Source organism: Lissotriton vulgaris, chromosome 9, assembly GCF_964263255.1.
Source record: "Lissotriton vulgaris chromosome 9, aLisVul1.2, whole genome shotgun sequence".
Lineage (NCBI taxonomy): Eukaryota > Metazoa > Chordata > Amphibia > Caudata > Salamandridae > Lissotriton > Lissotriton vulgaris.
This window is the reverse complement of record NC_141697.1, coordinates 156,734,860-156,759,733: the sequence shown is the minus strand read 5'-3', so window position 1 is coordinate 156,759,733 and position 24,874 is coordinate 156,734,860. Positions and strand designations below refer to the sequence as shown.

General features: G+C 47.1%; 1 protein-coding gene across 2 annotated transcripts in view; it reads right to left on the bottom strand.

Moving 5' to 3' along the window:
- FANCM (FA complementation group M) overlaps positions 1-24,874 on the bottom strand; it is an 861,212-nt gene that overhangs the window by 533,483 nt on the left and 302,855 nt on the right. For both annotated transcript variants that reach the window (XM_086937264.1, XM_086937265.1), the window contains exon 5: positions 610-741. In XM_086937264.1, coding sequence (XP_086793390.1) covers positions 610-741 — 132 coding nt within the window. The remainder of the gene's footprint in view (positions 1-609; positions 742-24,874) is intronic.

Sequence of the window (24,874 nt, the reverse complement as noted above, 5' to 3'; positions counted from 1 at the left end):
GATCGATTTAAATGCCTTAGCAGCTTACTTTAAAATACCAAACAGTTTGTGCAGCACCTCTGCGAGGTCAGTAACTCTCTAATTATGAGCTAAAATTTAACAAATAAAGTCTCAGGACACTCATAAAAACAATGATGCTCCTACATCAATGGCTCAGGTAAGATTGTTATTATGGTTATAAGAAAGGACACCACAGAGAATGTAAGTATCCTGGTTAGTCCAGGATCTTTCACATAAGTACATCCTAGGAGAAGAAGAGGAAAAAGTTAGTCTTCCTTTACTCCCTCACGTCCTAATATTTTTCTAGTAAATCTGGGCGATGGATCTGCTGGTAAATACTGATCAAAACTCTGCTTAGTCACAAACAAGTTTCTACACATGTCAGCAATTGGCAGACAAACTTACAAATAGATCGACATCATTATCAATAAAGACAAACGGGTGTAAACAAATCTAAAATACACCAGTTACAGGAAGAAAAGGAAATGGCAGAATCACCATCTCTCTTGCTTTAAACAACAGAGTACATTTCTTTGTTAAACGTAGGACACAAAGACCATTTTTTCATCATGTGCCTTTTCCAAGTAAAAAACAATGAAACATGTTTACCTTAATGTTTGTAGGAGGGTTCTTTCTGAATTGATCTCTTGCAAGAACTATCTGGTATTTTGTCAGATTAGGAATATCTTTACTTGACAATAATTTATTACGAATCAGACGATCAGCAACTGCCTCCAACACCTGCAGGTACAAAAAAAATATTTGTCAGTGATCTGAATATACATCCAATATCTATAGTCTCAGAACATGAGCATGAATGGCAATCATTTGGTCAATAATGAGAATTACAATTTCACATGGTCATTTTAAGAAGTTTAAAGGGTGGATTAAGCAGGTTTTCAATGGAACAGATTAGAATAATTGTGATACAGTAACACACCACCATCTGTACAATCTCATCCTCTCCCAAAGTAGTACCCTCTGATTTCAATCAGAGCACAAAGCCAGTGCCCCTCTGAGAGCCCAGTCAGAGAAGCCTAAAAATTCCTTTTTTACATAGCAACAGTGGGTAACTTTTATCACCCGTCATTCCTACATCGTAGCAGTGTATAACCAGATATAAAATTGTGGTCTTAGTAATATATACATAATACACCAATAATCAAAGGATTATGGGTCTCTCCATACCCAGTTCAAGCGGTCATTATCTACTTGCTAATGTAGTCTGTTCTAAACATTCTCTTCTTCCAGGTGCATCCCCTATAGGAGGACATGACCCTGAAGAGTGAAGATGGACATGCTCAGTAATTGTGTTTCATGGTGAAAGATCCATGGGCTATCACCTATTTGCTTATAGGTGCAATACAAAGAAGTTACAGTATCTAAAGATAGAGTCGTTAGAATCTTGCTGCTATAGAGATGCTTTATAGGGCTGCTCTCAGGTGCAAGAGTGGCTCAGACGGACGCATCGACATTTTGATGCAGCGCTTGGGCATGGTGGGGTTAAGAAACATTTAAGAAATAAGCATTTAGTCCCAATCACACTGGCAGGTAATGATTTAGCTAAGTGGTGGTATGATTCTGTTTCACAGTGGTCAGAATAGTTCAACACAGCCAGTGGAGGTGCAGAGATGTGGAGGATAATATCAAATGGGGCAGATGAAATTCCAACATAAAAAGCTTCAAGAAAGTACCTGGGTGGTCACATTTGACAAAACAGCAGAACTCAATGAACTAGCTGCCAGTTTTCTTGTGGTAAGTAAGGTAGAGCCTATGAAGCGATTGATCCAACACAAGCCTTGGCAAATAATTCCTAGGTTCCACAGGTCAAATAGAAATGCGAGCTGAAATGGACAGGCCTAAAGCGGCTCTGGAGATCTGTAAACATTCATACTCTCCTAGTGTGGAGGGTGGGACAGGATCCTTGTTCATTTTAATGGTTCATGATTCAGACATCCATCTGGGTCAAATTTAGTTTCCCGGATTTGTATGTTCAAAATTGTATACTCGCCGGCACAAGCCCAATATCACACAGGTAAGAGAATTACTAGAGAGCAGTGGCTTTAGCTCTTTGTCAGTGTGATTTGCAGCCTTGGGTCACAGAGACCAGATTAAATGCTCTTAAAGGGATGACACACGATAATAAATCTCAGCAATTTCAATTTACTTAGGCTAGTTTCCCAGTCTGGTCTCCAGTGAAGAAAATAATGGAATTAAAAACCTCGAAACCACTTAAAAAAAACATTTTTGGACAAGCCTCATTTTACTTTAAAAGTAGACTTCCTCCCTGTGGTCCCAGTAGCACCTAGAGAGCCAGAGAGTGTTTATTCAGCCACTCACATTTAACCCCTTAAGCGCTGCGCCCGTCCAGCGGCACCACAACCTCGGAGTGCTGCCGTCGGCCGTTGGACGTTCGAACTGCACCTGCGCAATGGAACGTTCAGCACTGGAGCTGGACGTTCCAAAGCAGCTAAGGTGTTATGCAGAGCGGGATTTGGGGGTCTTTCTACTAATTGCCACATGCTCTGTAGAGTAATGTATCTGACCACCTGAGGAATAATGCAACAGCACACAAAATTTAATTAAGTTCAAATCTGACTTTGCTAAGTTCTGCTGCTCTGGAAATGTGTACGCAGTACATTCGTTCTAAGGGTATACTGAGATTAACACCTTCGACGCTCATGACGAGCTCAGCTCGTCATGAGGTACACCTCTCGTACACTCATGACGAGCTGAGCTCGTCATGAACAATGGGAAACTCAATAAATCAGCACAGGGGGGGGGAAAAGCCTTAGCAGCCATGGTGTTAATAAATCAGGTTGCTCTTGTTGCTGTGTTTTTATGGGTCCTGCCAAAGCTTATGATTGCCTACTCAGTCTTGCTCTCATAGATGGCTGTCCAATATGGTCTACAGGGCATGAAAGTACAGTATGGCATCAGATTCAGATAGTCTTTTTTATATAGGTGGGCCAAGAGCTGTAAAGGAGATTATGAAGTGGGTAATCAATTTGAAATATACACAGGACATACAGCCAAGGAGGAGGATTTTAATTGCATGATTAAAGACCATATAATCTTTACTTCTGAAGGCAAGTCAGTACTAAATGCTTTCGTTTAGGTGATTGTAGTGTGTATGGTGCTTCTACTCGATTTAATTTCAGGTAGCTAAGATCTTCCATACTTTATGATTTAGATCTAACCTTCTTCTGGAATTGTACATGTGGAATTCATTACAGCTGCAAAGAGTACTGGTGCCTATTATGGCATTTTGGGTGATACAAAGATGTGAAAGGGATTAACCTGAGACTGAAGTCCAATCTAGGACAGAGAGCTGGGACCCTAAAGAAAGTCTTACAGCAGTGTTGTGCACCACTGGAATGTTCGTGGGAGATATGCAGATGTCCTGAACTATTGTTCATTTACAGAGCCAGAATACGGCAACGGTGTTAGTAGTTTATTCATATTGCGGGAAACTCGTAATTAGGCACAAATTGCACACCTGCTAAACTACGAACCCCATGCAACAAGTCACATTTTCGCCTATTTTGGGGAAAGGAGGGGGGTTGTAAGAGGACTTTAAAAAGATACATTTTCAAGGCCTACATCCCGTCATGAGAAATACTGTTGAAATAATGTGTTCTGTGCTACATACACCACCAGGAAACGGACCTTGCGCCTTTAATCTAAGTGAAATGGACAGATAAGCCAGGTAAGGTCTACAAAACAAATTGCTGATACATTCCTTTCTTGCTCCACTTTTAATGCAACCAAATATTCTCTCTGCATATCTCCACAATCTTGTCAAGCATGTTGGATAATACAAAGGTTGACATGACAGCCCCAGGCTCACTAGTCATTTTGGACTCTAGCCATAACTTCAAAAGTCGAGGGGTTAATCCAGCTTCCGCAAATTTTAAAGGTTAGGTGAAACCCCCTGTCATCTGATTGTAGACGTTTATGTGAACTGTATCTCGGAGTGCGCCCGCCCTTTAAAACGAGGTCATAATTATGTCAGAATGACAGAAGAACAGGTTTCAATTAATTAAATCACTCATCCTATATAATACCTTGAAACGGAGCATCAGATATGGTTTAATTCTTAGAAACGAGAGCGGTTGCTGTTTTAATTTAATCTTCACGACTACCCGAACGAGCAGCATTTTTTCCGTACAGAAAAGTAGGTCAGCACAAGAAAGGCTGCAATCGCTGAAGATGCACCGCATTGTGTGATCTAATCACCTTCCGCCCAGCGAGCACCGGCCGCCTATTACTAAAGACAGCAGGGCGCGTGCTGCGGTCACCTGGAGCGCAGGAACGGGATCCTTTGTGGACAGTAAACATAACCTACTTAGGAAACACAAAATGGGAGGCAGCTGCAAGATGGCGGCGAAATGTCACCAGTGGCGCAGATCCTTTCTAACACAACCACCAAAAGCTGATACATGCTAAAAACACTGTGGTCTTTGGAAAACAGAGGGAAATAAAGAGGGTTCTAACGCCTCTATATTTACCTGTCAAAAATAAAGTATTCGTTCAGCAAGTACTGGTGAGGGGCATTTACGAACGACGTGCGTCTAGATGCGTAACTGTCACATAAAAAGAACTGACGGCTTAACAAATACCAGATGTAAGGAAAAAGATTCAATTTGTTTGAAAGGCACATCGCCGTGGGTATGCCCCTGGTACAAATTATCGATCAGCAGACAAGAAAGATTGGTGAACTCGTGTTTTTTCTTCCTTATTTAGCAGCCTGTGGTCCCAAAAGAGACCCTCAAATTGCTTATTTCTCAGGTGAAATGGTGGACGCAATTACAAGAATTATTAATACAAAGTGGAGTGCACAGGGGTTCCCTATGTTTCAGCAGTCTGTCTTTCAGTGTTCTACAACCTCACCTGAGCACAAGGACACGTTGCACGTAGTAACAGGCCATCTGGTTTGGAGACAGTTGTAGAGTAAGACATTCCTTTTGTAAGCAAAGTTAAACAGTTGGTCAGCTTGCCAAAAGTTTACATTTCCCCTACTCCATTCCCTAGTTTCTCATCCACTGAAACGGCATTTTAAGCTTCGGCCAGGATAGCTGGAACAGTCCTCCAAAGCCACAAATCCTGCTGATCTTGTCAAAGCCAGTTCTTCCCAAAACTCATGAGGTTAAGGTTGAGATATTAATTGTGCTGGGTCTTCAATTTCAAAACAGGTTTGTGCCATGTTTTCATGCAGGTTCTACTAGTGCCTCTATTTACCCTGACGGGGACAGTGACGGGGTACTGGAATTGATACTGAACTTTGGATCCAACACCTCACCTGAACCAAAGTTTGAAGCAGGGACCGAAAAGGGTTTTAGACTTGCCTTGCCTTGAATTCAGACCAGTTCAGTTCAAAAGCTTTTATTCGGGTTGTCATAACAATCCATGTAAGCACAAACAAAAAACAAAGCAGCAAATTACATAATTATTAATCACAACAACATAATATAGCTGACAAAAAATTAAAAGAAAAAATTGTACACGGGGTAGCCAATGCATTTCACTTACATATGATACATATATATATAAACCGAATCCCCCCCAGAAATTGCTTAGGTCACGTGTGCAATAAATACGTCTATAAAGTGCAAAAATGCTACATATAATTCGGGGGTATATAGGCCTAGGTGCGTTTTGATAGAAATATTAAAAAACAGTCAGCTATATACAAATATAAATATTAAGACTCTATTAAAAAGAAAGATATTCTAGCAGGATTAATACGTATTTCATATATTTAACTATGTACTGTTTACCAATTCAAACAGTAATAGATTTCCTAGCATCAATACATTTCATTATATACATGGCAACAGCAAAGCAGATATCTGAATTTTCCAAGCGCGTAATTAATTTCTTTGCAGTATCTACGGATCGAGCGTTGAATTTTAAAAAAATTGGTTTGAGATAAAAAAGCCTTAAAAAGTAATAGTATTTACAGAAAAATAAAAAATGACGGCAGACCAATGATTGTCTGTCAGAAATCCGCAATGATTCTGCAGTAGAATTTCTATGTTATTACCACTGCTCCTAACACTACCTGAGATTACCTGCAGTAACTGTTAAACAGTTTTAATTAAGCTCATTTGACTTCTCCCACCCCTCTGGAGCCTGAAATTCAGTCTAATTACTTTATGTCAAGTGTTCAAATACCTGGGAGTTGATTTGTGAAATATTTTATTTAAATGGGTGCAGGGGTAGACTTGTTCACTTAGGGCCCAGTTTATATCTTGATGTTAAGCTTACCCCGTCACAACTTCAGTATTCAGAAATAGCAGATAACAATCTTTTTCTATTGGCTTCTGATAATACAATATCATTGTTCATTCTCCATTGAGAACTATGTTTGAGAATGTCTTTGAGGGTTAAGCCAATTGAGATTAAAGCATGGTCTAAAACATTTATAGGTTCTAATGTAGGGTTAGAGATTGAGTGGCATAAGTTCCTAGAGAAAAGTAAATAGCCTGTACTGTATTATGTAGAATGATCATTAGAATACAAAGTTAACTCCTTTCCAGAGGGGTGACAGAGCCTCCAATAATCAATTAATTTATTATTACGTAGGAATGCTTTAAACTTTGTGTGGGACCTTGGGGAACAAAATTTCACTATCAAAATTCTACCTAACAGTGGGTCAGATATATTAACCTCGCCTCCTATCATAATAGGTACATTTCCAATAAGCAAAGTTCTGAAAAAACTGCTTTCCAAGCATTAGAATCATCTTGTGTAGGGTCATAGATATTAAAGAAGTGCATGGGGTATTTGTCAAATAATGTTGGAAAATACACATAACCACCATCAGAATCATGTTAGCAATGCAAAATGGTACATTGTAACTTCCAAGAGAAAAATATGGCCATGCAATTGTTATGTGCATGTGCAGGTGATGAGACTTACCAACCCACAATTTCTTTTACACAGGCAAAAATATTATCAGAAGTGGTCAGTGGATCAAGCTTTGTCCCACAGAGTGCACACTGAGTGCAGATGCAATATGTAAGGGATCCAGTATCTGCACAATGCTTTTAAACCAAAAAAGCAACAAGCATTGGTAAAGGCAATTGGTTTTGCCTATGAGACCTATTTACTTTGCCAGTCTTTTTTATAGCAAAGCTGTACAGCATCATCACTGCGGTTCATAATGGCAAATAAAAATGTGGTGAGGCTGTATCATTTTGTAGGCGAGCACATGTGTTTAGAAACACATGCACATGCCTCCAAAAGACCAGGCCTTTTTTTTCTTTTCAATTCCTGGTCCGAGATGGATCAGTACATTAAAAAAAAATGTAGTGTGAAAGCGCTTTAAAAAAATGAAATGGGATGAGTTGGTTGCAGAAATGGGTTGAGGATAAGCAACACTGTGGGGGACAAGCAACATGAGGGAGAGATCACAGGGCAAATTGAGAAACGCATGTGTGAAAGAGCAACATGGAGGACACTGGGCGAAGCACATAGGAGAGAGAGAAATGAGTGTTGATGCGGGTAAAGAAGCAAGTGGGTGAGAAAGGGCAATGTGATTGGGGAGGGAAGCAAACAAGGAAGACAAACGGAAAATACATGCACTTATGTAGTGCTAAAACAAAAAGAAAAAAGTAGTTTCGGAAAAGGGAGCAGAGAAAGTATAAAAGCCAGCCAATAAAAGAGATGGGAGGGACAAACGCAAGACGGATAGGATGAAACAAGGAAAGCCATCGAACAGAAAGCAAGCAAACAGGAGTGTCCGTAAAACAAGCTAATGATAAGCAATGGGCAGTCTTTACACAAACCAGGTAAACTCTTGGGAATCCAACAGTATGTAATGTAATGTAATGTAATGTAATATATGTGTTCTTGTAAAGCGCACTGCTGCCCTGAGGCGTCGTGGTGCTGTAGACTGCTGGGGAACCCGTCCTGGCTATCCCTGTGAGATGGTCCCTACTGGGTATCTTCAAGGTGAAACCAGGCTTCCCCAGCGAATGTGGGGAGCTGTTGTAGAGATGAGGCAAGCTAATGCCCAGAGTTGCTGAGTGTGACCCCTGGTTAGAGTAGGCACTGAGGCGAGAATTATCGAGTCCACTGACCCTGGTCCACGATGTATTTGCAAGCAGACAGCTGTCCAATTCAGTTGAATCTTTCAGGGAAGCTCTGCAAACCACATTACTCTGTCTTCAAGTGGTGTCAATCTCCACTACGACTAAATCTGACAAATGTGGGGGGCGTGGCTTGGTGGCGACCAAGATGGCCCATAATCCGGCGGCGCTCCGGCGGCGATCCCAACGACCCCTGAAATCCGTCATTGATCCGGCTGATTAACGACTTACCACTTCGGAATCGGAGAGATCCCTTCCTCAGACACCTGCCGGTGCCTTCCCTGTCAGGATCCGACCCCGGGAAGCCAAGAACCTGGGATCGGCAAGTGCGGGCCGGACGCGGCCTACATTGTTGAGGCCCATCAGTGCAGCACCGGCCTCAGATGAAGCGAGGGCCGCGGCGGGAGCGCAGGAAGGCGGCTGAGTGCGGCGCTCGGCGCCGGTGTGCCCCGGATCACGGAGTGGAGTGGTGTGGACCCTTGCTCCCTCCCCTGCTCTGAGGTAGCGTGACCAGTTGCCCCCCCCACCTCCCCCCTGGCGAGGGAGTGGGGGCGTAGAGAGCGGGCTCAGCCTACCGCGGGGAGCTGACATTAGGCGGCGAGGCCTACTACTCCAGCAAGAAGGCCCCTAACTACCGGGGCGCCAGAGGCACCTCGCCTGGCGGTGGCGGCGGCGGAGGCCCGCGGCGACAGTGGTGTGGGGCCTGGGGGTGCGGGCAGACCGTGCCCGGCTGTGTGGGGAGTGTTGGCAGTGGACCGGCCTGGCGGACGGCCAGCGTGCATCAGTGGGCCCATGCTGGACTAAAGAGGGTCACTCCTGCTCCTCTCGGCGGTGGCCGGGTGCGGGCAGACGACGGAGGGCCGATACCTTCCAAGGCCATGAGGAACAAGAAGTCCACAGTAACCCAATCAAACCCCATGGATAATTATACGGCGGACCAGGGAGGAGGTACTCTATCCCACCCCGGGCTATCTGAGGAGCCCCGTGAGCCATCTCTCTCCTCCATCATGCAGGCCATACAATCTCTGGGCACTACACTGGAGTCTAAAATAGACAAAATGTCAATTGAATTGACGCTTCAGCGGGCGGATCTGAATAAAACGTTTGAGAAAGCCACGCAAAACGCTGCCGCCATTACAGACCTCCAGGGTACCACCAAGTCGCTGCAACAACAGGTCCAACAGATCACGCACCAACAGTGGCAGATGGCGTCGCGGCTGGAGGACCAGGAAGGAAGGGCCCGAAGAAACAACCTCAGGGTGGTAGGTGTGCCAGAAAAAATGGAAGGGGCTAGTGTGGAACTGTTCCTAGAAGATCTCATCTTGAACAGCCTGAAACCCAAGAGACTGTCGAAATTCTTCGTCTTCGAGCGAGCGCACAGGGCGCCAATCCCGCTGCCGCGCCCTGGGGCCCCGCCGCGAACCATCATTGCGCGGGTTCTTAACTATAGAGACAGGGATGCAATCCTATAGGCGGCACGACAGCATGGTGATTTATGTGTGGATGACGCCACAATACGCTTTTTCCCTGACTTCATGCTCAAGGTCCAGCAGGAAAGCCGATCGTTTGACGCAGTCAAGAGAAAACTTCGAAAATGCGGTCTCCGATACATGATGTTCTTCCCAGCGCTGCTTAAGGTTTTGGCGGAGGGAAAGTCCTTACTCACCACCCTGGAGGAGACCCATACCTGGCTGGAAGAGCGTGGCCAGCAGCAGAGAGGCTCGGACCACGAGGGAAGCTGGAGGAGCACAGCGGCCCTCCAGTCTCCGGCCTCATTGTGGGGTCGGCGGGGGAGACACGACGGCGCCGGGAGAGCTAGCTCCAACAGGCTAGGAGAAGGACCCGCAGCCTCTTGGCGTCACCAGACCTGGAGTGAGGTGGTGGAGTATAAGGATTCGAACTGGCAGGATCTCATGGACATGTAACGTATGAAGGGACTTTGAATGCTAATCTTGCAGGGTCGCTGAGAATGGGGGGGGAGGCCTCAACCTGCATGGGGAGTCATGATGGGATTGATAGAAGGCCTGCATTTGTCTTTGTTGATGTTGCTAATTTCCCACTTGGACGGGAGGCCCTGATTGTGTCTTAAGAGGGTTTACCTCGATTATGGGACACTACTCTAGCTCAGGACGATCGTTGGACTATCTATTGAACTGTAAGGAGGGGAGCGGGGGGAGACCCGAATGCTGGACTTAGTTGCACCACTCACCCCTGAGTTTATCGTTACAAGGGCTACAGGCGCTCTGCTTGTTGGGGATGTCTGGCGCGGTTGGCCGGCTGTTGTGTTTGCATTTCTTAAATGTAATTATATTCATTCCTTTTGCATGTGCCTGCTTAGGTCATTGTTAGAATGTAGAATGTACGTGTCATCATGCTGTGCATCTTTTGTAAAGGACAGTTGTTCCTTGGATGCTGAACCTACTGGATGACATACCATTGAGCTCTTCGAGTATTAAAGAATACTTATCTACAATTCCTGCATTATGTCTTTATTACACTGGCGACGGGATTCGAAGAGCAGAACCTACGTGAGCAACTTGGATTTATAATCATTTTACTTGGATTGCTGATATTACGGAATAACAATGGATTATTTAAATGAGGTACTCTGGAAGAAATTCTGAGGAAGAGCCTTTGAAAACGCTTTTGGAAACACTTTCACCGTTATTTGAATGTGTTATCCTTAATACTGGGTGTTTGTGCTGAGGTTGTAGTAAGGTAGAATCTATTGCTTTCACAACTTTAACTTTCTTTCGAAATTGGAAGCGGGGAGGATACTGTGTGTAAAAAAAACAATTTTTAAAGGAGTCAAAATTGGTAATTTGGCATTTTAAGCAGCGTGATTCTGACTTTATTCGAAAAAAAACTATTGCCGCCACACCGTTTAAACCCCCGTTACCAGCACGCACCATAATTCGAAAATAATTACCTCCATGTTCGACTTCGGAATTCTTCTCTTCATTGAAGAATTAACTCTTACGGAAGACTATGAATTCAAGGATGCATTGTGGGTACGCTTGCGTGTGACGTTATTCGCTGCACGCATTTGGCGGCCATTTTGGTGAAGTCTTCGAGGAGGACGTTCTTTACAGACGATTCTTCATGCGATACCATCTTCGGTGATTCGCACACCTTTCGTCAATTATTTCCGATATTATTTTATTGTTATTGATTTTTACTGTTTATTTATAATACGTTTGTTTATTTATTTATTTATTTTTCTTTCGTATTTTAAACAGGGATTCTCACTCCACTGTAATCTAAGACTTAAGTGAGGTATTTATAAGATTAATAACATATTTATTCGTTGGAATTCATGTGAAGTATGTACAAAAGTCATTTGTTCAGCAATTTCATTTAAGATTACATTAGCTCCATTGGAATTTGTGTGAAGTATGTACAAAAGTCATTTGTTCAGCGTAGCAGGGAAGGGGGGTGTTGAGGGGGAGAAATGGGGGATTTGTTCTGGTTTTCATTCTATATTTTTGCATTGTATGTTTGTTTTGACTCCATCGACACACTTAATGGGCGGGTGGGAGGGGGGTGATAGGGAGAGGTGGTCACTACCCCTTAGCTTCTACGGGGACAATGGCAGGATCACACGCGCCTAGGACGCAACACATAGACATACTATACTGGAATGTGAGCGGTCTGCAGAACAAGATCAAAAGCACAGTTGTGATGCAGTACCTCCGCAGATACGCTCCGGATGTTGTCCTCCTACAGGAAACACATCTGCTGGGGAATCATTGCAAGGCCCTGGACAGATTTGGCTACACCCTACGTGCCCACTCTGGCTTTACAACGGGCTCCAGGGCAGTGGGTATACTAATCAAAAACTCCTTGCCACTGGTCCTGGGGCACTGCTGGTCTGATCCCTTGGGTCGCTTTGCGGCACTATCTGCACAATGGGAGGCCCGCGCTCTGAATTTCTGCTCGCTATATATTCCTCCGAAGCTACACGCGACCACCCTCCCTGAGGTGGGAAAGTTGCTGTTAGAAATGCCTACGGGGACATTGGTCCTGGGAGAGTACATGAACAATGGGATGGCTAGAGATGTGGACAGATCGCCGACTACACGGTGTAGGGGAGGGGCAAGCCACCTCAGGGATTTTCCACAGGCACTGGGCTTGATCGATTTATGGAGGAGGCATAACCCACACATGAGACACTACACGCACCTCTCCGCAGCCCATGGGTCATCCTCTAGGATTGATTACATATTTACACTAGTGGACTGCATGAACCTGTTTCGAGACGGACATCACAAGGCTAGAGGGATTTCTGACCATGCACCGGTGGGGGTCCAGTTGCTGGGTCCCAAGCGAGATTGGTGCGTCCCCACTCGGCTTGATTCCTTTTTATTTAAAGATAGGGACTTCCAGGAGAGGTTCAGGGAGAGGGTAGATCATTACTTCGATGAAAATGTAGGCTCTGTGAGCTCCCCCGGGACAGTGTGGGAGGCGTACAAGACTGTGGCCAGAGATTTTGTACAGTCCGAGGTACGGAGGCGGCGTAAAGACAAACATGTGCAGGTGGTAAAATTAGAGTCGGAGCTTCATGCTCTGGAAAGTGGGATGGGGCTCACTCAGGATCAGGAGCGGGACAGACTGCATAAGGCACGCCTCTTAAGCAAAGAAATACAGGATGTCCTGACAGAACAGGCGCGGTTGCACGCACTAGCCACTCAACGGAGGGTGTATGACTTGGGGGACAATGTGAATAAAATGATCGCCTGGTTGGAAAAGAGAGATCGAGACTGCAGCTGGGTGCCGAGGATAGAGCGACCAGATGGGTCAGTGAGCACCACGAGCGTGGCAATAGCGGAAGATTTTGCGCGATATTATGAGGAGGTCTATCGGTCACACGCGACAAGGCACGGACAGGAGTGTCGCGATTTCCTGCCCCCCCTGCGGCTCCCTGTGTTGGAGCCCGCAGACAGGGATGTGCTGGAAGCGGATATCACGATCAAGGAAGTGGAGGATAGAAAAAAAGGTCCATACAGGAACACGGCGACCCAGGAGTACGCGGCTTCTCTGCACTCGCGTTCGTCAGACATTCAGCAAACATTTGGGTGTCTCATTAAGTTCGTATTCGACTCCTGGTCACCACACTTCTTGACACCATCTTTAGAATTGAACGTTTTTTACGATTGTGCCACACATTACCTACGCTTTTTTACAGTGATTCATCATACTGATCATCCGCTACTGAATGCAGGGTGTGGACATCATTTCCCTGTAATATTTCAACCAAGGTTACGGGCCCTGCTGGGTCGGAAGTATCACCAGCAGAGTGACCTCCTGGTTTGACACAGCCATGGATAGCCCTGAGGATTTGCATAAGCGATGAAACACGTGTCTGCTGGCTGTCTAACACAATAAAGGATTTCATCGGACTACTCTACCACAGGAGATACCTACAATTTTCTGTTGCTTTATCTGTATACTGTCTTATGATTGTTACATAACGTTTGATTGATTTCTTGTGAGTGCATAGGGTACTCCCGTTAAGGAAGTAGGAGGCCATGGGGGACCTGCAGACAGGAAAAGCCCCTGGGCCCAATGGGTTCCCAGCAGAGGTGTTTGGCTGTGTGGTTAGAAGCACAGCGCCCCATATATGCAGCATGTTCCTCGAGGCGCGGGAGAATGGGCAGCTTCCTAGGAATTTATGATTGGCTAAGATCGTTGTGATCCATAAGGCAGAGAAACCTCAGGGGGACTGCAGTTCGTACAGGCCTATCCCCCTCCTTACCACCTATGAGACAAAAGTTCTAGGGAAGATCCTGGCTACACGCCTGGGTGCGGTGATTCAATCGCTGGTCCACCCGGACCAGTCGGGCTTTATGCCCCACAGGAGCACGCAACTCAATTTGCGTTGCCTATTCGGGGTCCTACAGACGGTAGCCGCGCGCCGGAAGGTGCCAGCATCATTGCTATCTCTTGATGCCCATATGGCCTTCGATAGTATTGAATGGCGCTACATCTACGCAGTCTTAGAGAAGTTGGGCTTCAGTGACAACTTCTGCGCCTGGGTGAAACTACTGTACACGGGGCCACTGGCGAGGATCCGGGTCAATGGGGCTATGTCGCGGGAATTTCGATTAGGGCGCGGCTCGAGACAGGGCTGCCCCCTCTCACCGACCTTCTTTGCCCTGGCATTGGAGCCAATGGCGCATTGGGTTAGGACGGACCCTGGGGTGTGGGGCATAGACATGGGGGGAGGATGGGAGGAACGCATATCACTATATGCCGACGACATATTGCTATATACCCAGCGACCGTCGGAGACCATACAACGGCTGATGGTCATGTTGCGCACGTTCAGGGAGTACTCCGGGTATCGTATTAACTGGAGCAAATCCTTGTGCTATGTTCTGGCTGGACGTCAGCCTCACACTGTGATTGGCTGCGAGGGCCAAGTCTAGCGCGCAACGTTTCGATATTTGGGAATATGGGTCACACCATCCGACACCGAATTTCTCCAGCTCAATGTACAGACACAACTGGACCTCCTTCAAAGTGACGTGGAGCACTGGCGGACCCTCCCGGTCTCTCTAATGGGCAGGGCGTGCTATTTAAAATGATGGCCCTGCCCAGTCTGCTATATGTGCTGCAGAGCTCGCCCTTCCCGATCCCGGACCATGTCTTTAAGACGGTGGAGACAGAGCAACGCTCCCTAATATGGAGTGGAGGGTGTCCGAGGATTGCTCTTCGGAAACTGCAGCAGGGTCCCTATGAGGGGGGGCTGGCAGTACCCGACATCCTTCTTTACTACTGGGCGACACAGTTGATCAATATCAATGGCTGGGTCTTTGCCCCACAGGAGGAACCTGCATATCGGGTGGATAGTATGCCCTGGGAGTGGACTCTTACTTAGAGGCTCTCTACTCTAATCCCAGGCGCAGCCAGTCCCTGCCTCCCCAGACTGCGGTAGTGGTATGGAAGCGGGCGACGAAGTTGCTTGGGTGGGAGGCAAAGCTAACGGCCCAAACGCCTTTCTGGAAGGGCGACTTCCTCAGGGAGGTTGTGAAACTCCGCGACCTGCGCCAGGGGAGCCTGATAGGCATAGATACGCTGGGGGACGTCTGGAAGAGGGGGCAATTGGTGGAGTTTGCGGCCCTGCAGACGGAATTCCAAATCGGTGATGGCGAATTCCTACACTATCAACAATTTAAACATGCCTTGTACACGCACTTGACGCAAGGGGATCAGCTACCGGAATATGCCCCACTTGAGGACAGGCTACTGTTAGACCCTATGATTGATAAGGCCATCTCACTGACCTACAAAAAGCTCATTAATAATATTCTGGACACACTGGGGCCATTGAGGGAAAAGTGGGAATCAGACGTTGGTTTGTTAGAGGAAGATGACTGGAATGAGGCCCTACAATGTCCTAGGGAGGCGGCGATTCGAGCTAGATTCAGATTGGTGCAGCTACGCATCCTCCATAGGTCCTACACCCCTCGAACGGTGCAATTTAAGATGGGGTATGCGACAACACAATTCTGCTTGAGAGGCTGTGCGGAGGAGGGCACATTCTTTCACATCCTATGGGACTGCCCTAAAATCCGTACATACTGGATCAGACTGAAGGACATCATGGAGGAGGTGGTTGGGGCAGAGGAACCGCTGGAGGCTAGATGGCACGTTCTGGGGGTGACGGGTGAGGTTACATGGCCCAAAGGAGATAAGATATGGTTAGCCTACGCGAGGATGGTGGCCAAGCGGAATATCGCTCGGCACTGGGGGAGTGACCTGTTACCAACGTTAGAGGAATGGGAACGAGACATGGACTGGTGCCAGAGGCCAGAGAAAGTCATCTATAATAGTCGGGGCTGCCCCAAAAAATGGGAAAAGATATGGCAGGCATGGAGAAGGTACAGAGTGGAATGGATGGATACCCCAGATGCTTCACCAAGGAGATACGGGTACCCCCTCATGGGAACTCCCCCACTGAGCACCACACACTGTATACATTTGGTACATCCACTTACTGAGAGGCCGTGAGCCTCGTGATATGAGAGGTTCTGGGCATGACATGGGGGGGGCTAGGGAGGGAGGTTGGGGTGAGGGCTCAGATCAGGGAGGGGGGTCTAGACAGGGAGGCAGGGATGTTTTAGCGTAGCCCACTGCAATTTGTTGGGGCATGATTTGGGGGTAGGCTGATACAATGTACGCCGACGAAAGGCTTTTTATAGTCATCCACTGTATACTTACCACTGCACTTCCACTGCTGTCTGATGTGTATTTTGATGGAGCTGTTTTGTTTCAATAAAAAGATTTTTTTTTAAATCTGACAAATGTGTATCTCGGGGAGACGGATACAACTGAAGGTAATCTAAGGTGAATTAGAGTTAAGAAAGGGTAACCAGGAAGGGGAAGGAGGGTTTAGCACAATGTGCACAAAGAAGCTGACCTTGGGTGTGCAAAACCATAGAGCAGTTGTCAGCAAACTTTTTAAGGCCCCCTTCCTCTGTGTAAAAATTAAATCATCAGGGTCCTCTAGAAAAAAAAGACATTACTGATGCCCATTACAGAACTGATCAATTTAATTTCACTACAAACAGCACTGTTAAGCTTGATATTGGTCTTGATTCTCTACGAGCCTGGTAAATGCTCCTCTTTGCCAGTGCCTGGTACTCCCGATGAGATTATATTCAACCTCCCCTGCCACATCCAGACTGCCCCCAATTTGAAAAACATCTGACGTAAAGACACCGCCATCAGGACACAGAGGTTAAATTGTGGAGTGGTGGCAGCAGGCTAGAGGTTTGACATTAGTATGCACACATAAGAGGCGTGCATCAGGTTTGTCAAGGTGAAGAAAACTGCAATTATAGACGCTGAGGGGAGGTGTGTGTGGTGAGGGTAGAAACCTCGACATAAGTATGCACAAACAAAACAGGCTCAGAAAAAAAATTGTTTCAAAGAATGTGTCATATGCACCAATTATCCGGTTGCCTTAACATCCACGAATGTAAAAATATACAGTGAGTGTAGTCTGCTGCCTGTGTTTAATTTTGTGGTGCATTGTACTGGAAATTGTACATTTTCAGTCATTTCCTTAAAATACTTCCGTTGTTCCAGCGGATTGTATCTTTTCATGCAGAGATCTGATAACATTTTACTAGATTTTGACTTTTTTTATGCAACTGAGATAATGGCTAACTTAATAAATGAGGACTTTGTAGAGTGCACTTTCACCCGTTTGGTATCGTGGCGCTAAAGTTCACATTACCATAGGAGCACAGAAAGGAAGGCTTAGTATTTGAATAGTCAAGTATTGAGGGGGAGGTGGAGGGGGGGTCGGGTACTCCAGGAAAACTTGTTCCACTTGCAGGGAAGGTAAACCGGTATAATGAGGTCTAGAACTTAGCAGCACGGAAATTGAAGGCGAGACCACCCATACGCCATAGTCTGATTTATTTTTTGGAGGATGCTTATCAGATTGGTGTTGGAGGATCTCAAAGTTCAGGAAGACACAATGTTTACAAGGGATTCTTAAATACTCAGGCCTCCATTTGCTGAGGGTACGAAATACAATACACCCTGTTTTGAACAAACATATTTTCCGCTTCAGGAGCAAGTGAAGATTTTTCAAGTGATTGGATACAAATTGACATGGTGGCAAATTCAGATCAAGGGGTGCTGCAACATTTTGAACTCTGCAGTCTTTGTATTTGGTTAGGCCCAAATGCAGCGTGTTGCTATAGACCAATTTGATGCAGCTACAGTACACACAAAGATTTTTCAGCTTAATATCTAGGAGTAAGAACCTTCGACACCGAGTTCTCAGGGTAATTAAGCAGGAGGCCGCAACATTGGAAAATAGATCCTCAAATCAGATGTTGGTGTCTAACCAGACCTTAAGGCTTTTAGCCAAAGTAGGGACCGGGTAGGCTTAGTTCAGCTAACCGCTATTGATTCGACCAGATAGGCACAAGTTTTCCAAAAAGCGAGATCTTAATTTTAGGAATGTTAAATGTTAAGCAGTTACTATTCATCTAGTTAACAACCACTTATAAACAGGATTGAAAATTTACATTAAGTGCAGGCTTAGAAGTCTTCAAAGAATAAATGAGCTGTGCGGCTTCCACATACAAGAAGATTTTAAATATAAAGCATTTGACACATGATGTCAGGGGGGAACTGTAAAATTTAACAGTGTGGCGCTTAGAGCAGAGCCCTCTGGAATATCATGATTTAATTTCTTGAAGCAGAGGTGAAAGGGGACACAGCCATGCGGAATACCTTCATTGAATTTCAAAGGAGCTGGTGTATGGGGGAAGAGAGAACGACTGAGACTTTTTTTTTTTGCAGAGTTTTATATAGCGCAAACTAGACCCGAACCGAATCAGGTATCAGAGCGCTTTACATATCACCAGTAACGTTACATGAGGACACACATTCATTTTAGGCACGGGGAGATTAAGTGATTTGCCCAGAATCACAGGAGGTTTTGGCGTCGTTACCGAGACTCGAACCCAGATCCCCAGGTCCGAGGTCAGCCATTTGAGTAATTGAACACAGACCCTATGAAGGTCAAGGGCTCTCAAGATTAGAATGACTGCCAGGAGAGTCAATTCTGTGGTATAATTTACTCTGAGGGCGGCAACTGCAAGGTGCTGGATGGTATGCTTGAATACATTTCAGTCACTGGCAATTGTTCAAGGCCGCACACCATTCCATTGTTTTTTGCCCGCCATGCCACCTCAGTTTGGACCCAGACATACACAAATCAGTCTTAACCCTGCTCCAGTGGGTGCAGTCCAGCCCGTACTGCCAGGCCAGGTCTTCCCTGAACCAGAACACAAGCAACTTAAGATCTGTTTTGCTCTGATTGAGGCTCTTCAGTTGGGGGTACCTTGGTTCCAGATGCACAGTGAGCACGGACCTATGTCTTGGCATACCAGCTGCCAAGCTATATCTGACTGCTGATGTTCCCCAGTAAGGGGCGGGATGAGGCGGATGAGTCTTGTAAAAAACAAAATGGGCATGGGGTACTAGCAATACAAGCGGTTATGTATATACTCAAGTACACTTTGTGGATTGCCAAACACAAAGAAAGGTGTGTTACTTTGGAGTAGGACAGCGATCACTAGCCTATCAGAAATAATTGAAGGAGTGTGTTGGGACCGAGAAGAACCCCTGCATGGTGATGGACGTGCACCCCTTGACTCACTTTCACAGACAGACAGACAGACAGACAGACTCACTGACCCGACTCTCCCTCACTGACCCGACTCTCCCTCACTGACCCGACTCTCCCTCACTGACCCGACTCTCCCTCACTGACCCGACTCTCACTCACTGACCCGACTCTCACTCACTGACCCGACTCTCACTCACTGACCCGACTCTCTCTCACTGACCCGACTCTCTCTCACTGACCCGACTCTCTCTCACTGACCCGACTCTCTCTCACTGACCCGACTCTCTCTCACTGACCCGACTCTCTCTCACTGACCCGACACTCTCACTGACCCCACTCTCACTCTCACTGACCCCACTCTCACTCTCACTGACCCCACTCTCACTCTCACTGACCCCACTCTCACTCTCACTGACCCCACTCTCACTCTCACTGACCCCACTCTCACTCTCACTGACCCCACTCTCACTCTCACTGACCCCACTCTCACTCACCCCACTCTCACTCACCCCACTCTCACTCTCACTGACCGACTCTCACTCTCACTGACCGACTCTCACTCTCACTGACCGACTCTCACTCTCACTGACCGACTCTCACTCTCACTGACCGACTCTCACTCTCACTCTCACTGACCGACTCTCACTCTCACTCTCACTGACCGACTCTCACTCTCACTCTCACTGACCGACTCTCACTCTCACTCTCACTGACCGACTCTCACTCTCACTCTCACTGACCGACTCTCACTCTCACTGACCGACTCTCACTCTCACTGACCGACTCTCACTCTCACTGACCGACTCTCACTCTCACTGACCGACTCTCACTCTCACTGACCGACTCTCACTCTCACTGACCGACTCTCACTCTCACTGACCGACTCTCACTCTCACTGACCGACTCTCACTCTCACCGACTCTCACTCTCACCGACTGACTCTCTCACTGACTGACTCTCTCACTGACTGACTCTCTCACTGACTGACTCTCTCACTGACTGACTCTCTCACTGACTGACTCTTTCTCACTCACTCACTCTCACTAACTGACTGACTGACCTTCATCCTCCTGTTATTTATGCCCTCATAACAAAAGAATACAAGCTACCAACCACTGGGACAGGCAGATACAAGTTGCCAGCATTGCAAGGATCGAAAAAACCCAAGACATTATTTTTAATACTTTTTAGGTCGAGGACCGTCGCACTGCGTAGCAGTGGGCGGAGCCGAAGATTTTATGTTTCTTAGAGGGGGCTGGAACCCGCCACTCTTCTCCATTGGCTGGCTTCCTAAACCGAGGCCAGCCATTGGAGGAGAGGGACGTCACTCCTTTTAAGCCCAGTCTTTTTCGGATTCGGGCATGTTTTTTGCGTTCTTTCGATCTGTGACGTCATCCGTCACTCAGCAAAAAACACACCCCGAATCACGAAAATTTCAGAGCTTTTCGGCAGCCATTTCTGCCCGACCTGCATATGAATCGGTTGCGTTGTGTAAAGCGCTCTAATACCGCTCATCTGCCGTTTTTGTGCCCCCTAGCGCTTAGGAGAGCTTTCTTTTAAAATTGTGCTTAGCCCCGTTTTATTACTTAAAATACGGGTGCTCACCCCGTTCTGATCCCTCATCTACCGGGTGCCTACCCCAGATTGCTGCGGAAATCCACTTTCTCCCACCAGGCCGCCGCACTGCCTGCGACGACCCGGAGGTAGTGGGCAGAGAAACCGGAAGCGGACGGGAGCCTACCCCGCGCTCCGGTGCAGAGGAGTGAGGCAGGGAGCGAGCAGGTGAAGTCCGCGGGGCTCCTGTGTTACGGTAGAGCCCCGCCTGCGGCCGTGAGGAGAAGGAGCAGGAGCAGGGACACAGAGAAGCCGCCTGTTCCGCGTCGGGACTCCCGGGTGAGGAGGAGAGCCCCATGCCCTGCAGCAGCTGTGTCCGTGAGGCGGAGGGGGCCCGAGGCACATTGCCGGTGCCTGCCCCCCCCCCCGCGTTGGAAGGAGACGCGCTGCAGGTCCAGGAAGCCGGTGAGTGAAAGCCGGCTGAGGAAGGGGGGGGCTGCGAGGTTGCGTACCCCGCCGTTGCCTTGACCCGAGCAGCTCCGCTCTGCAGAGGGCTGCTCCTACGTTGCTGTTGGTGTCTCGGGCGGCCCCATTGGGCAGTGGCCCGCTCCACCGTGATTTGGGGGCATTTTTCACTTCAGAGTCCCCCGAGAGGGACTCCCACGGTTGCAGGCAATATTGAGGGTAGAGCGGCCGCAGTGGGCAGTGGGCCGCTCCCCCGGCTAGCAGTGTTGTTTCTCGAACCCACGAGGCTCAGATTATCTTTATGCCTTAAAATATAAACGTAATTTTTTTTTTTTTTTACTTAAAAAAAAAAAGGGCTCCGCTGAAGCCAGGTAAGTCTGGACAGAACGCGTAGGGTACTAGTTTGAGAGGTGTTATGGGCAATATCTATAAGATTTGGGATGTTTTTGTAACAGACGGGTGCCAGCTTTCTCCTCCGTGTCTGCTAGCTGGGCCTTCCCAGGGAGGGACAGGTGCTGAGGTAATTCACACTGCACGCGACTGGGTTCTTTCACAGTTACAGCATACTTGGCACCTGGGCGGCAGTCCTGACCTGCCTGTGTTGCAGTATGGGCGACACCTTTGAGTGATGCTGTTCGGGATAGCCGCTTTCCCACAGGAAAACCCTCAAACCCCTTTCCCACCCCCTCTTCCCACAGTGAGAGGATTATAAGTAGGAAACAATCACGTGCTAATTAACCTGGCAAGTACCACCAACCCTAGCAGCACACACCATGAATGTGTAATAACAGGAGTGGGAAACAAATGCTTGTATGTTTTTAGGGGGAATTTTTTTTTGAAATGCTGTGACAATTTATGAGGTGACTAACGTTTGCGTTCCACAACCCACTGGAGCTGCATTATTTATTTGGAGGGATACATGGGACCAACACTGCAAATTAAAAGGCCTTTTGGCATTTTTTATGCTTATTTATGCTCAAACCGTTTGCTAAATGTAGGTTGTTTTAAGGCTTTGTCGTGAGGAAGCCCAATACCCCCATTTTGGCCGCACCCCCACACCACCCAAACTAGGCACCAATAGCACTTAAAAAGAAAAACTTGGTTTATGATAGAGCAACTTTATTAAAAATTAAGTTTAAGTTTAAGTTTAAAATATTTGTTAAGCGCAACGTACACCTGGGCGGTTTCTTGGCGCTAAAGTAGCAGGCAGCCAACTGGACAAGAGCAGTAGCTAAGGCGTCGACTGGAAAGGCAAGCAGGGCTTACGATAGAAAGGCCTGAGAAAATAAAAAGGTCTTCAGAGCTTTGCGGAAACTAGAATACTGGGTAAGGGACCTAAGGTGAAAAGGGAGAGAGTTCCAAAACATGGGGGCAAGAGTGGAAAATTTAGAGTCACCCTGTTTTTTTTCCGGTAGCGAGGGACTGATAAAAGAAGATGTGCCGAGGAGCGGAGGTCTCTGCCAGGGACATAGGCCTTGATGGCAGAGGATATAAAGAGGGGGGCCAGGCCAGTCCTGGCCTGAAACGCCATGCAGCCTAATTTGAACAGGGCGCGTTCCCGCACAGGGAGCCAGTGGAGGGTTTTCAAGAGGGGGGAGGTATGGTGGAATTTGGGAAGACCGAAGGCAAGGCGAGCAGCCTGGTTCTGCACTAGTTGCAGTTTACGCAGGCTGTACTGAGGGATGCCATTGAACAAGATGTTCCCGTAGTCCAGGCGAGACAGGACCAGTGCGGACATAATTAGTTTAAGTGCAGAGAAAGAAAAAAAACGTGAAATAGAACGGATAGTGCGAAGAGTGAGAAAGCAAGAAGAAACCACCGAACCGATCTGGGAGTGCATAGTAAGTTTATCGTTTAGCTTGATACCAAGGGTCTTGACAGAGGGAACAGGGGTAGGAGGAGAGCCAAAAGAGGGGGGCCAAAAGAGAGAATTCCAGGGACTGGAGCAACCACCCTCACCACAAGTTCCGTTTTATCAGGATTGAGTTTAAGGTGGTTGAAATTCATCCAGTCCCTGATGAAAGATAGAATAGATTGGAAGTTAGAGATAGAGTCAGGGGTAGAAGACAGATTGAAGATGAGCTGGAGGTCGTCGGCATAATTATATACCGTGACCTCCAGCTGCTGTAAGGCAAAGATAAGAGGGGCGATGTAAAGATTAAATAGTAAAGGAGAGAGAGAAGAGCCCTGAGGAACACCGCACTGGACCTGGCAGGGGGTAGCAGAAAACTCCCCAAGGTGAACCGCCTGGGTCCGGTCCCTCAAAAAGGATGAGAGCCAGATGAGGGCTGAGCCTCCTATGCCCGCCGCCTTGACACGGGAAAGCAAGATGGAGTGATCCACCGTGTCAAAAGCGGCGGACAAGTCAAGGAGGACCAGCGCCTGAGATCTGCCCATGTCCAAGCCCTCTCTCTTGGCAAACCACACTCATGAAAAAACAGTCATAAAAATTCAAAGTGATAAAAGGCATGTGAGTAATGAAAGTGATCCGTTTTTTGTGCCTCTGTGCCCTGCTTGTGATCCAGTTTGTGTGCCTCTGTGCCCCCCCGCCCCCTCGTTGCTTGTGCTTGCTGCCCCTTCGTTGCTTTTGCTTGCTCTCCTGCCCCCGCCCCTCGTTGCTTGTCGTGCCTCTGTGCCCTGCTTGTGATCCGGTTTTTGTGTCTCTGTGCCCCCCCTGCCCCCTCGTTGGCTGTGCTTGCTCTCCTGCCCCCTCGTTGGTTGTGCTTGCTCTCCTGCCCCCTCGTTGTGCTTGCTTTCCAGCCCCCTGTTCCCTCATTATGAGCGTTTTTTCTGGCCTCTGTGTGTGTGTGTGGGGGGGGCTCTGTGTGTGTGTGTGGGGGGGGGCTCTGTGTGTGTGTGGGGGGGGGGCTCTGTGTGTGTGTGGGGTGTGTGTGTGTGTGTGTGTGTGTGTGTGTGTGTGTGTGTGTGTGTGTGTGTGTGTGTGTGTGTGTGTGTGTGTGTGTGTGTGTGTGTGTGTGTGTGTGTGTGTGTGTGTGTGTGTGTGTGTGTGTGTGTGTGTGTGTGTGTGTGTGTGTGTGTGTGTGTGTGTGTGTGTGTGTGTGTGTGTGTGTGTGTGTGTGTGTGTGTGTGTGTGTGTGTGTGTGTGTGTGTGTGTGTGTGTGTGTGTGTGTGTGTGTGTGTGTGTGTGTGTGTGTGTGTGTGTGTGTGTGTGTGTGTGTGTCTCTGTATCCGCGAATACTCTCTACTACTCTCTAATGCTCACCTATTGCTATTGTAAATGACAATACCATTTATTTGTTTTAAAAAAAATGTCATGAGCAATGCCAATAGCTCTACCTTTAATAATGCCGAGACCATTGCATTGTAAGTGCTTGTTTAATATGGTCATTCAGTTGTACATAATGCTTTTTTGGTCATATCTAAGGTAACAAAAATGCTTCCGACACTTCTTTATTATAACCTTTCAGCATGCTGCACACTACTGTACAAAAACAACAGTTGATGGACAGAATGCAGAACAATATCATACATTCACCCCAGTACAGAGATCTGGGTCTAAATCCATCGTTTTTTTGCACTCCACACCACCCCAGTTCAGACATGGCCATATGCAAATCAGCCTTGACCCTGTGTCTCATGG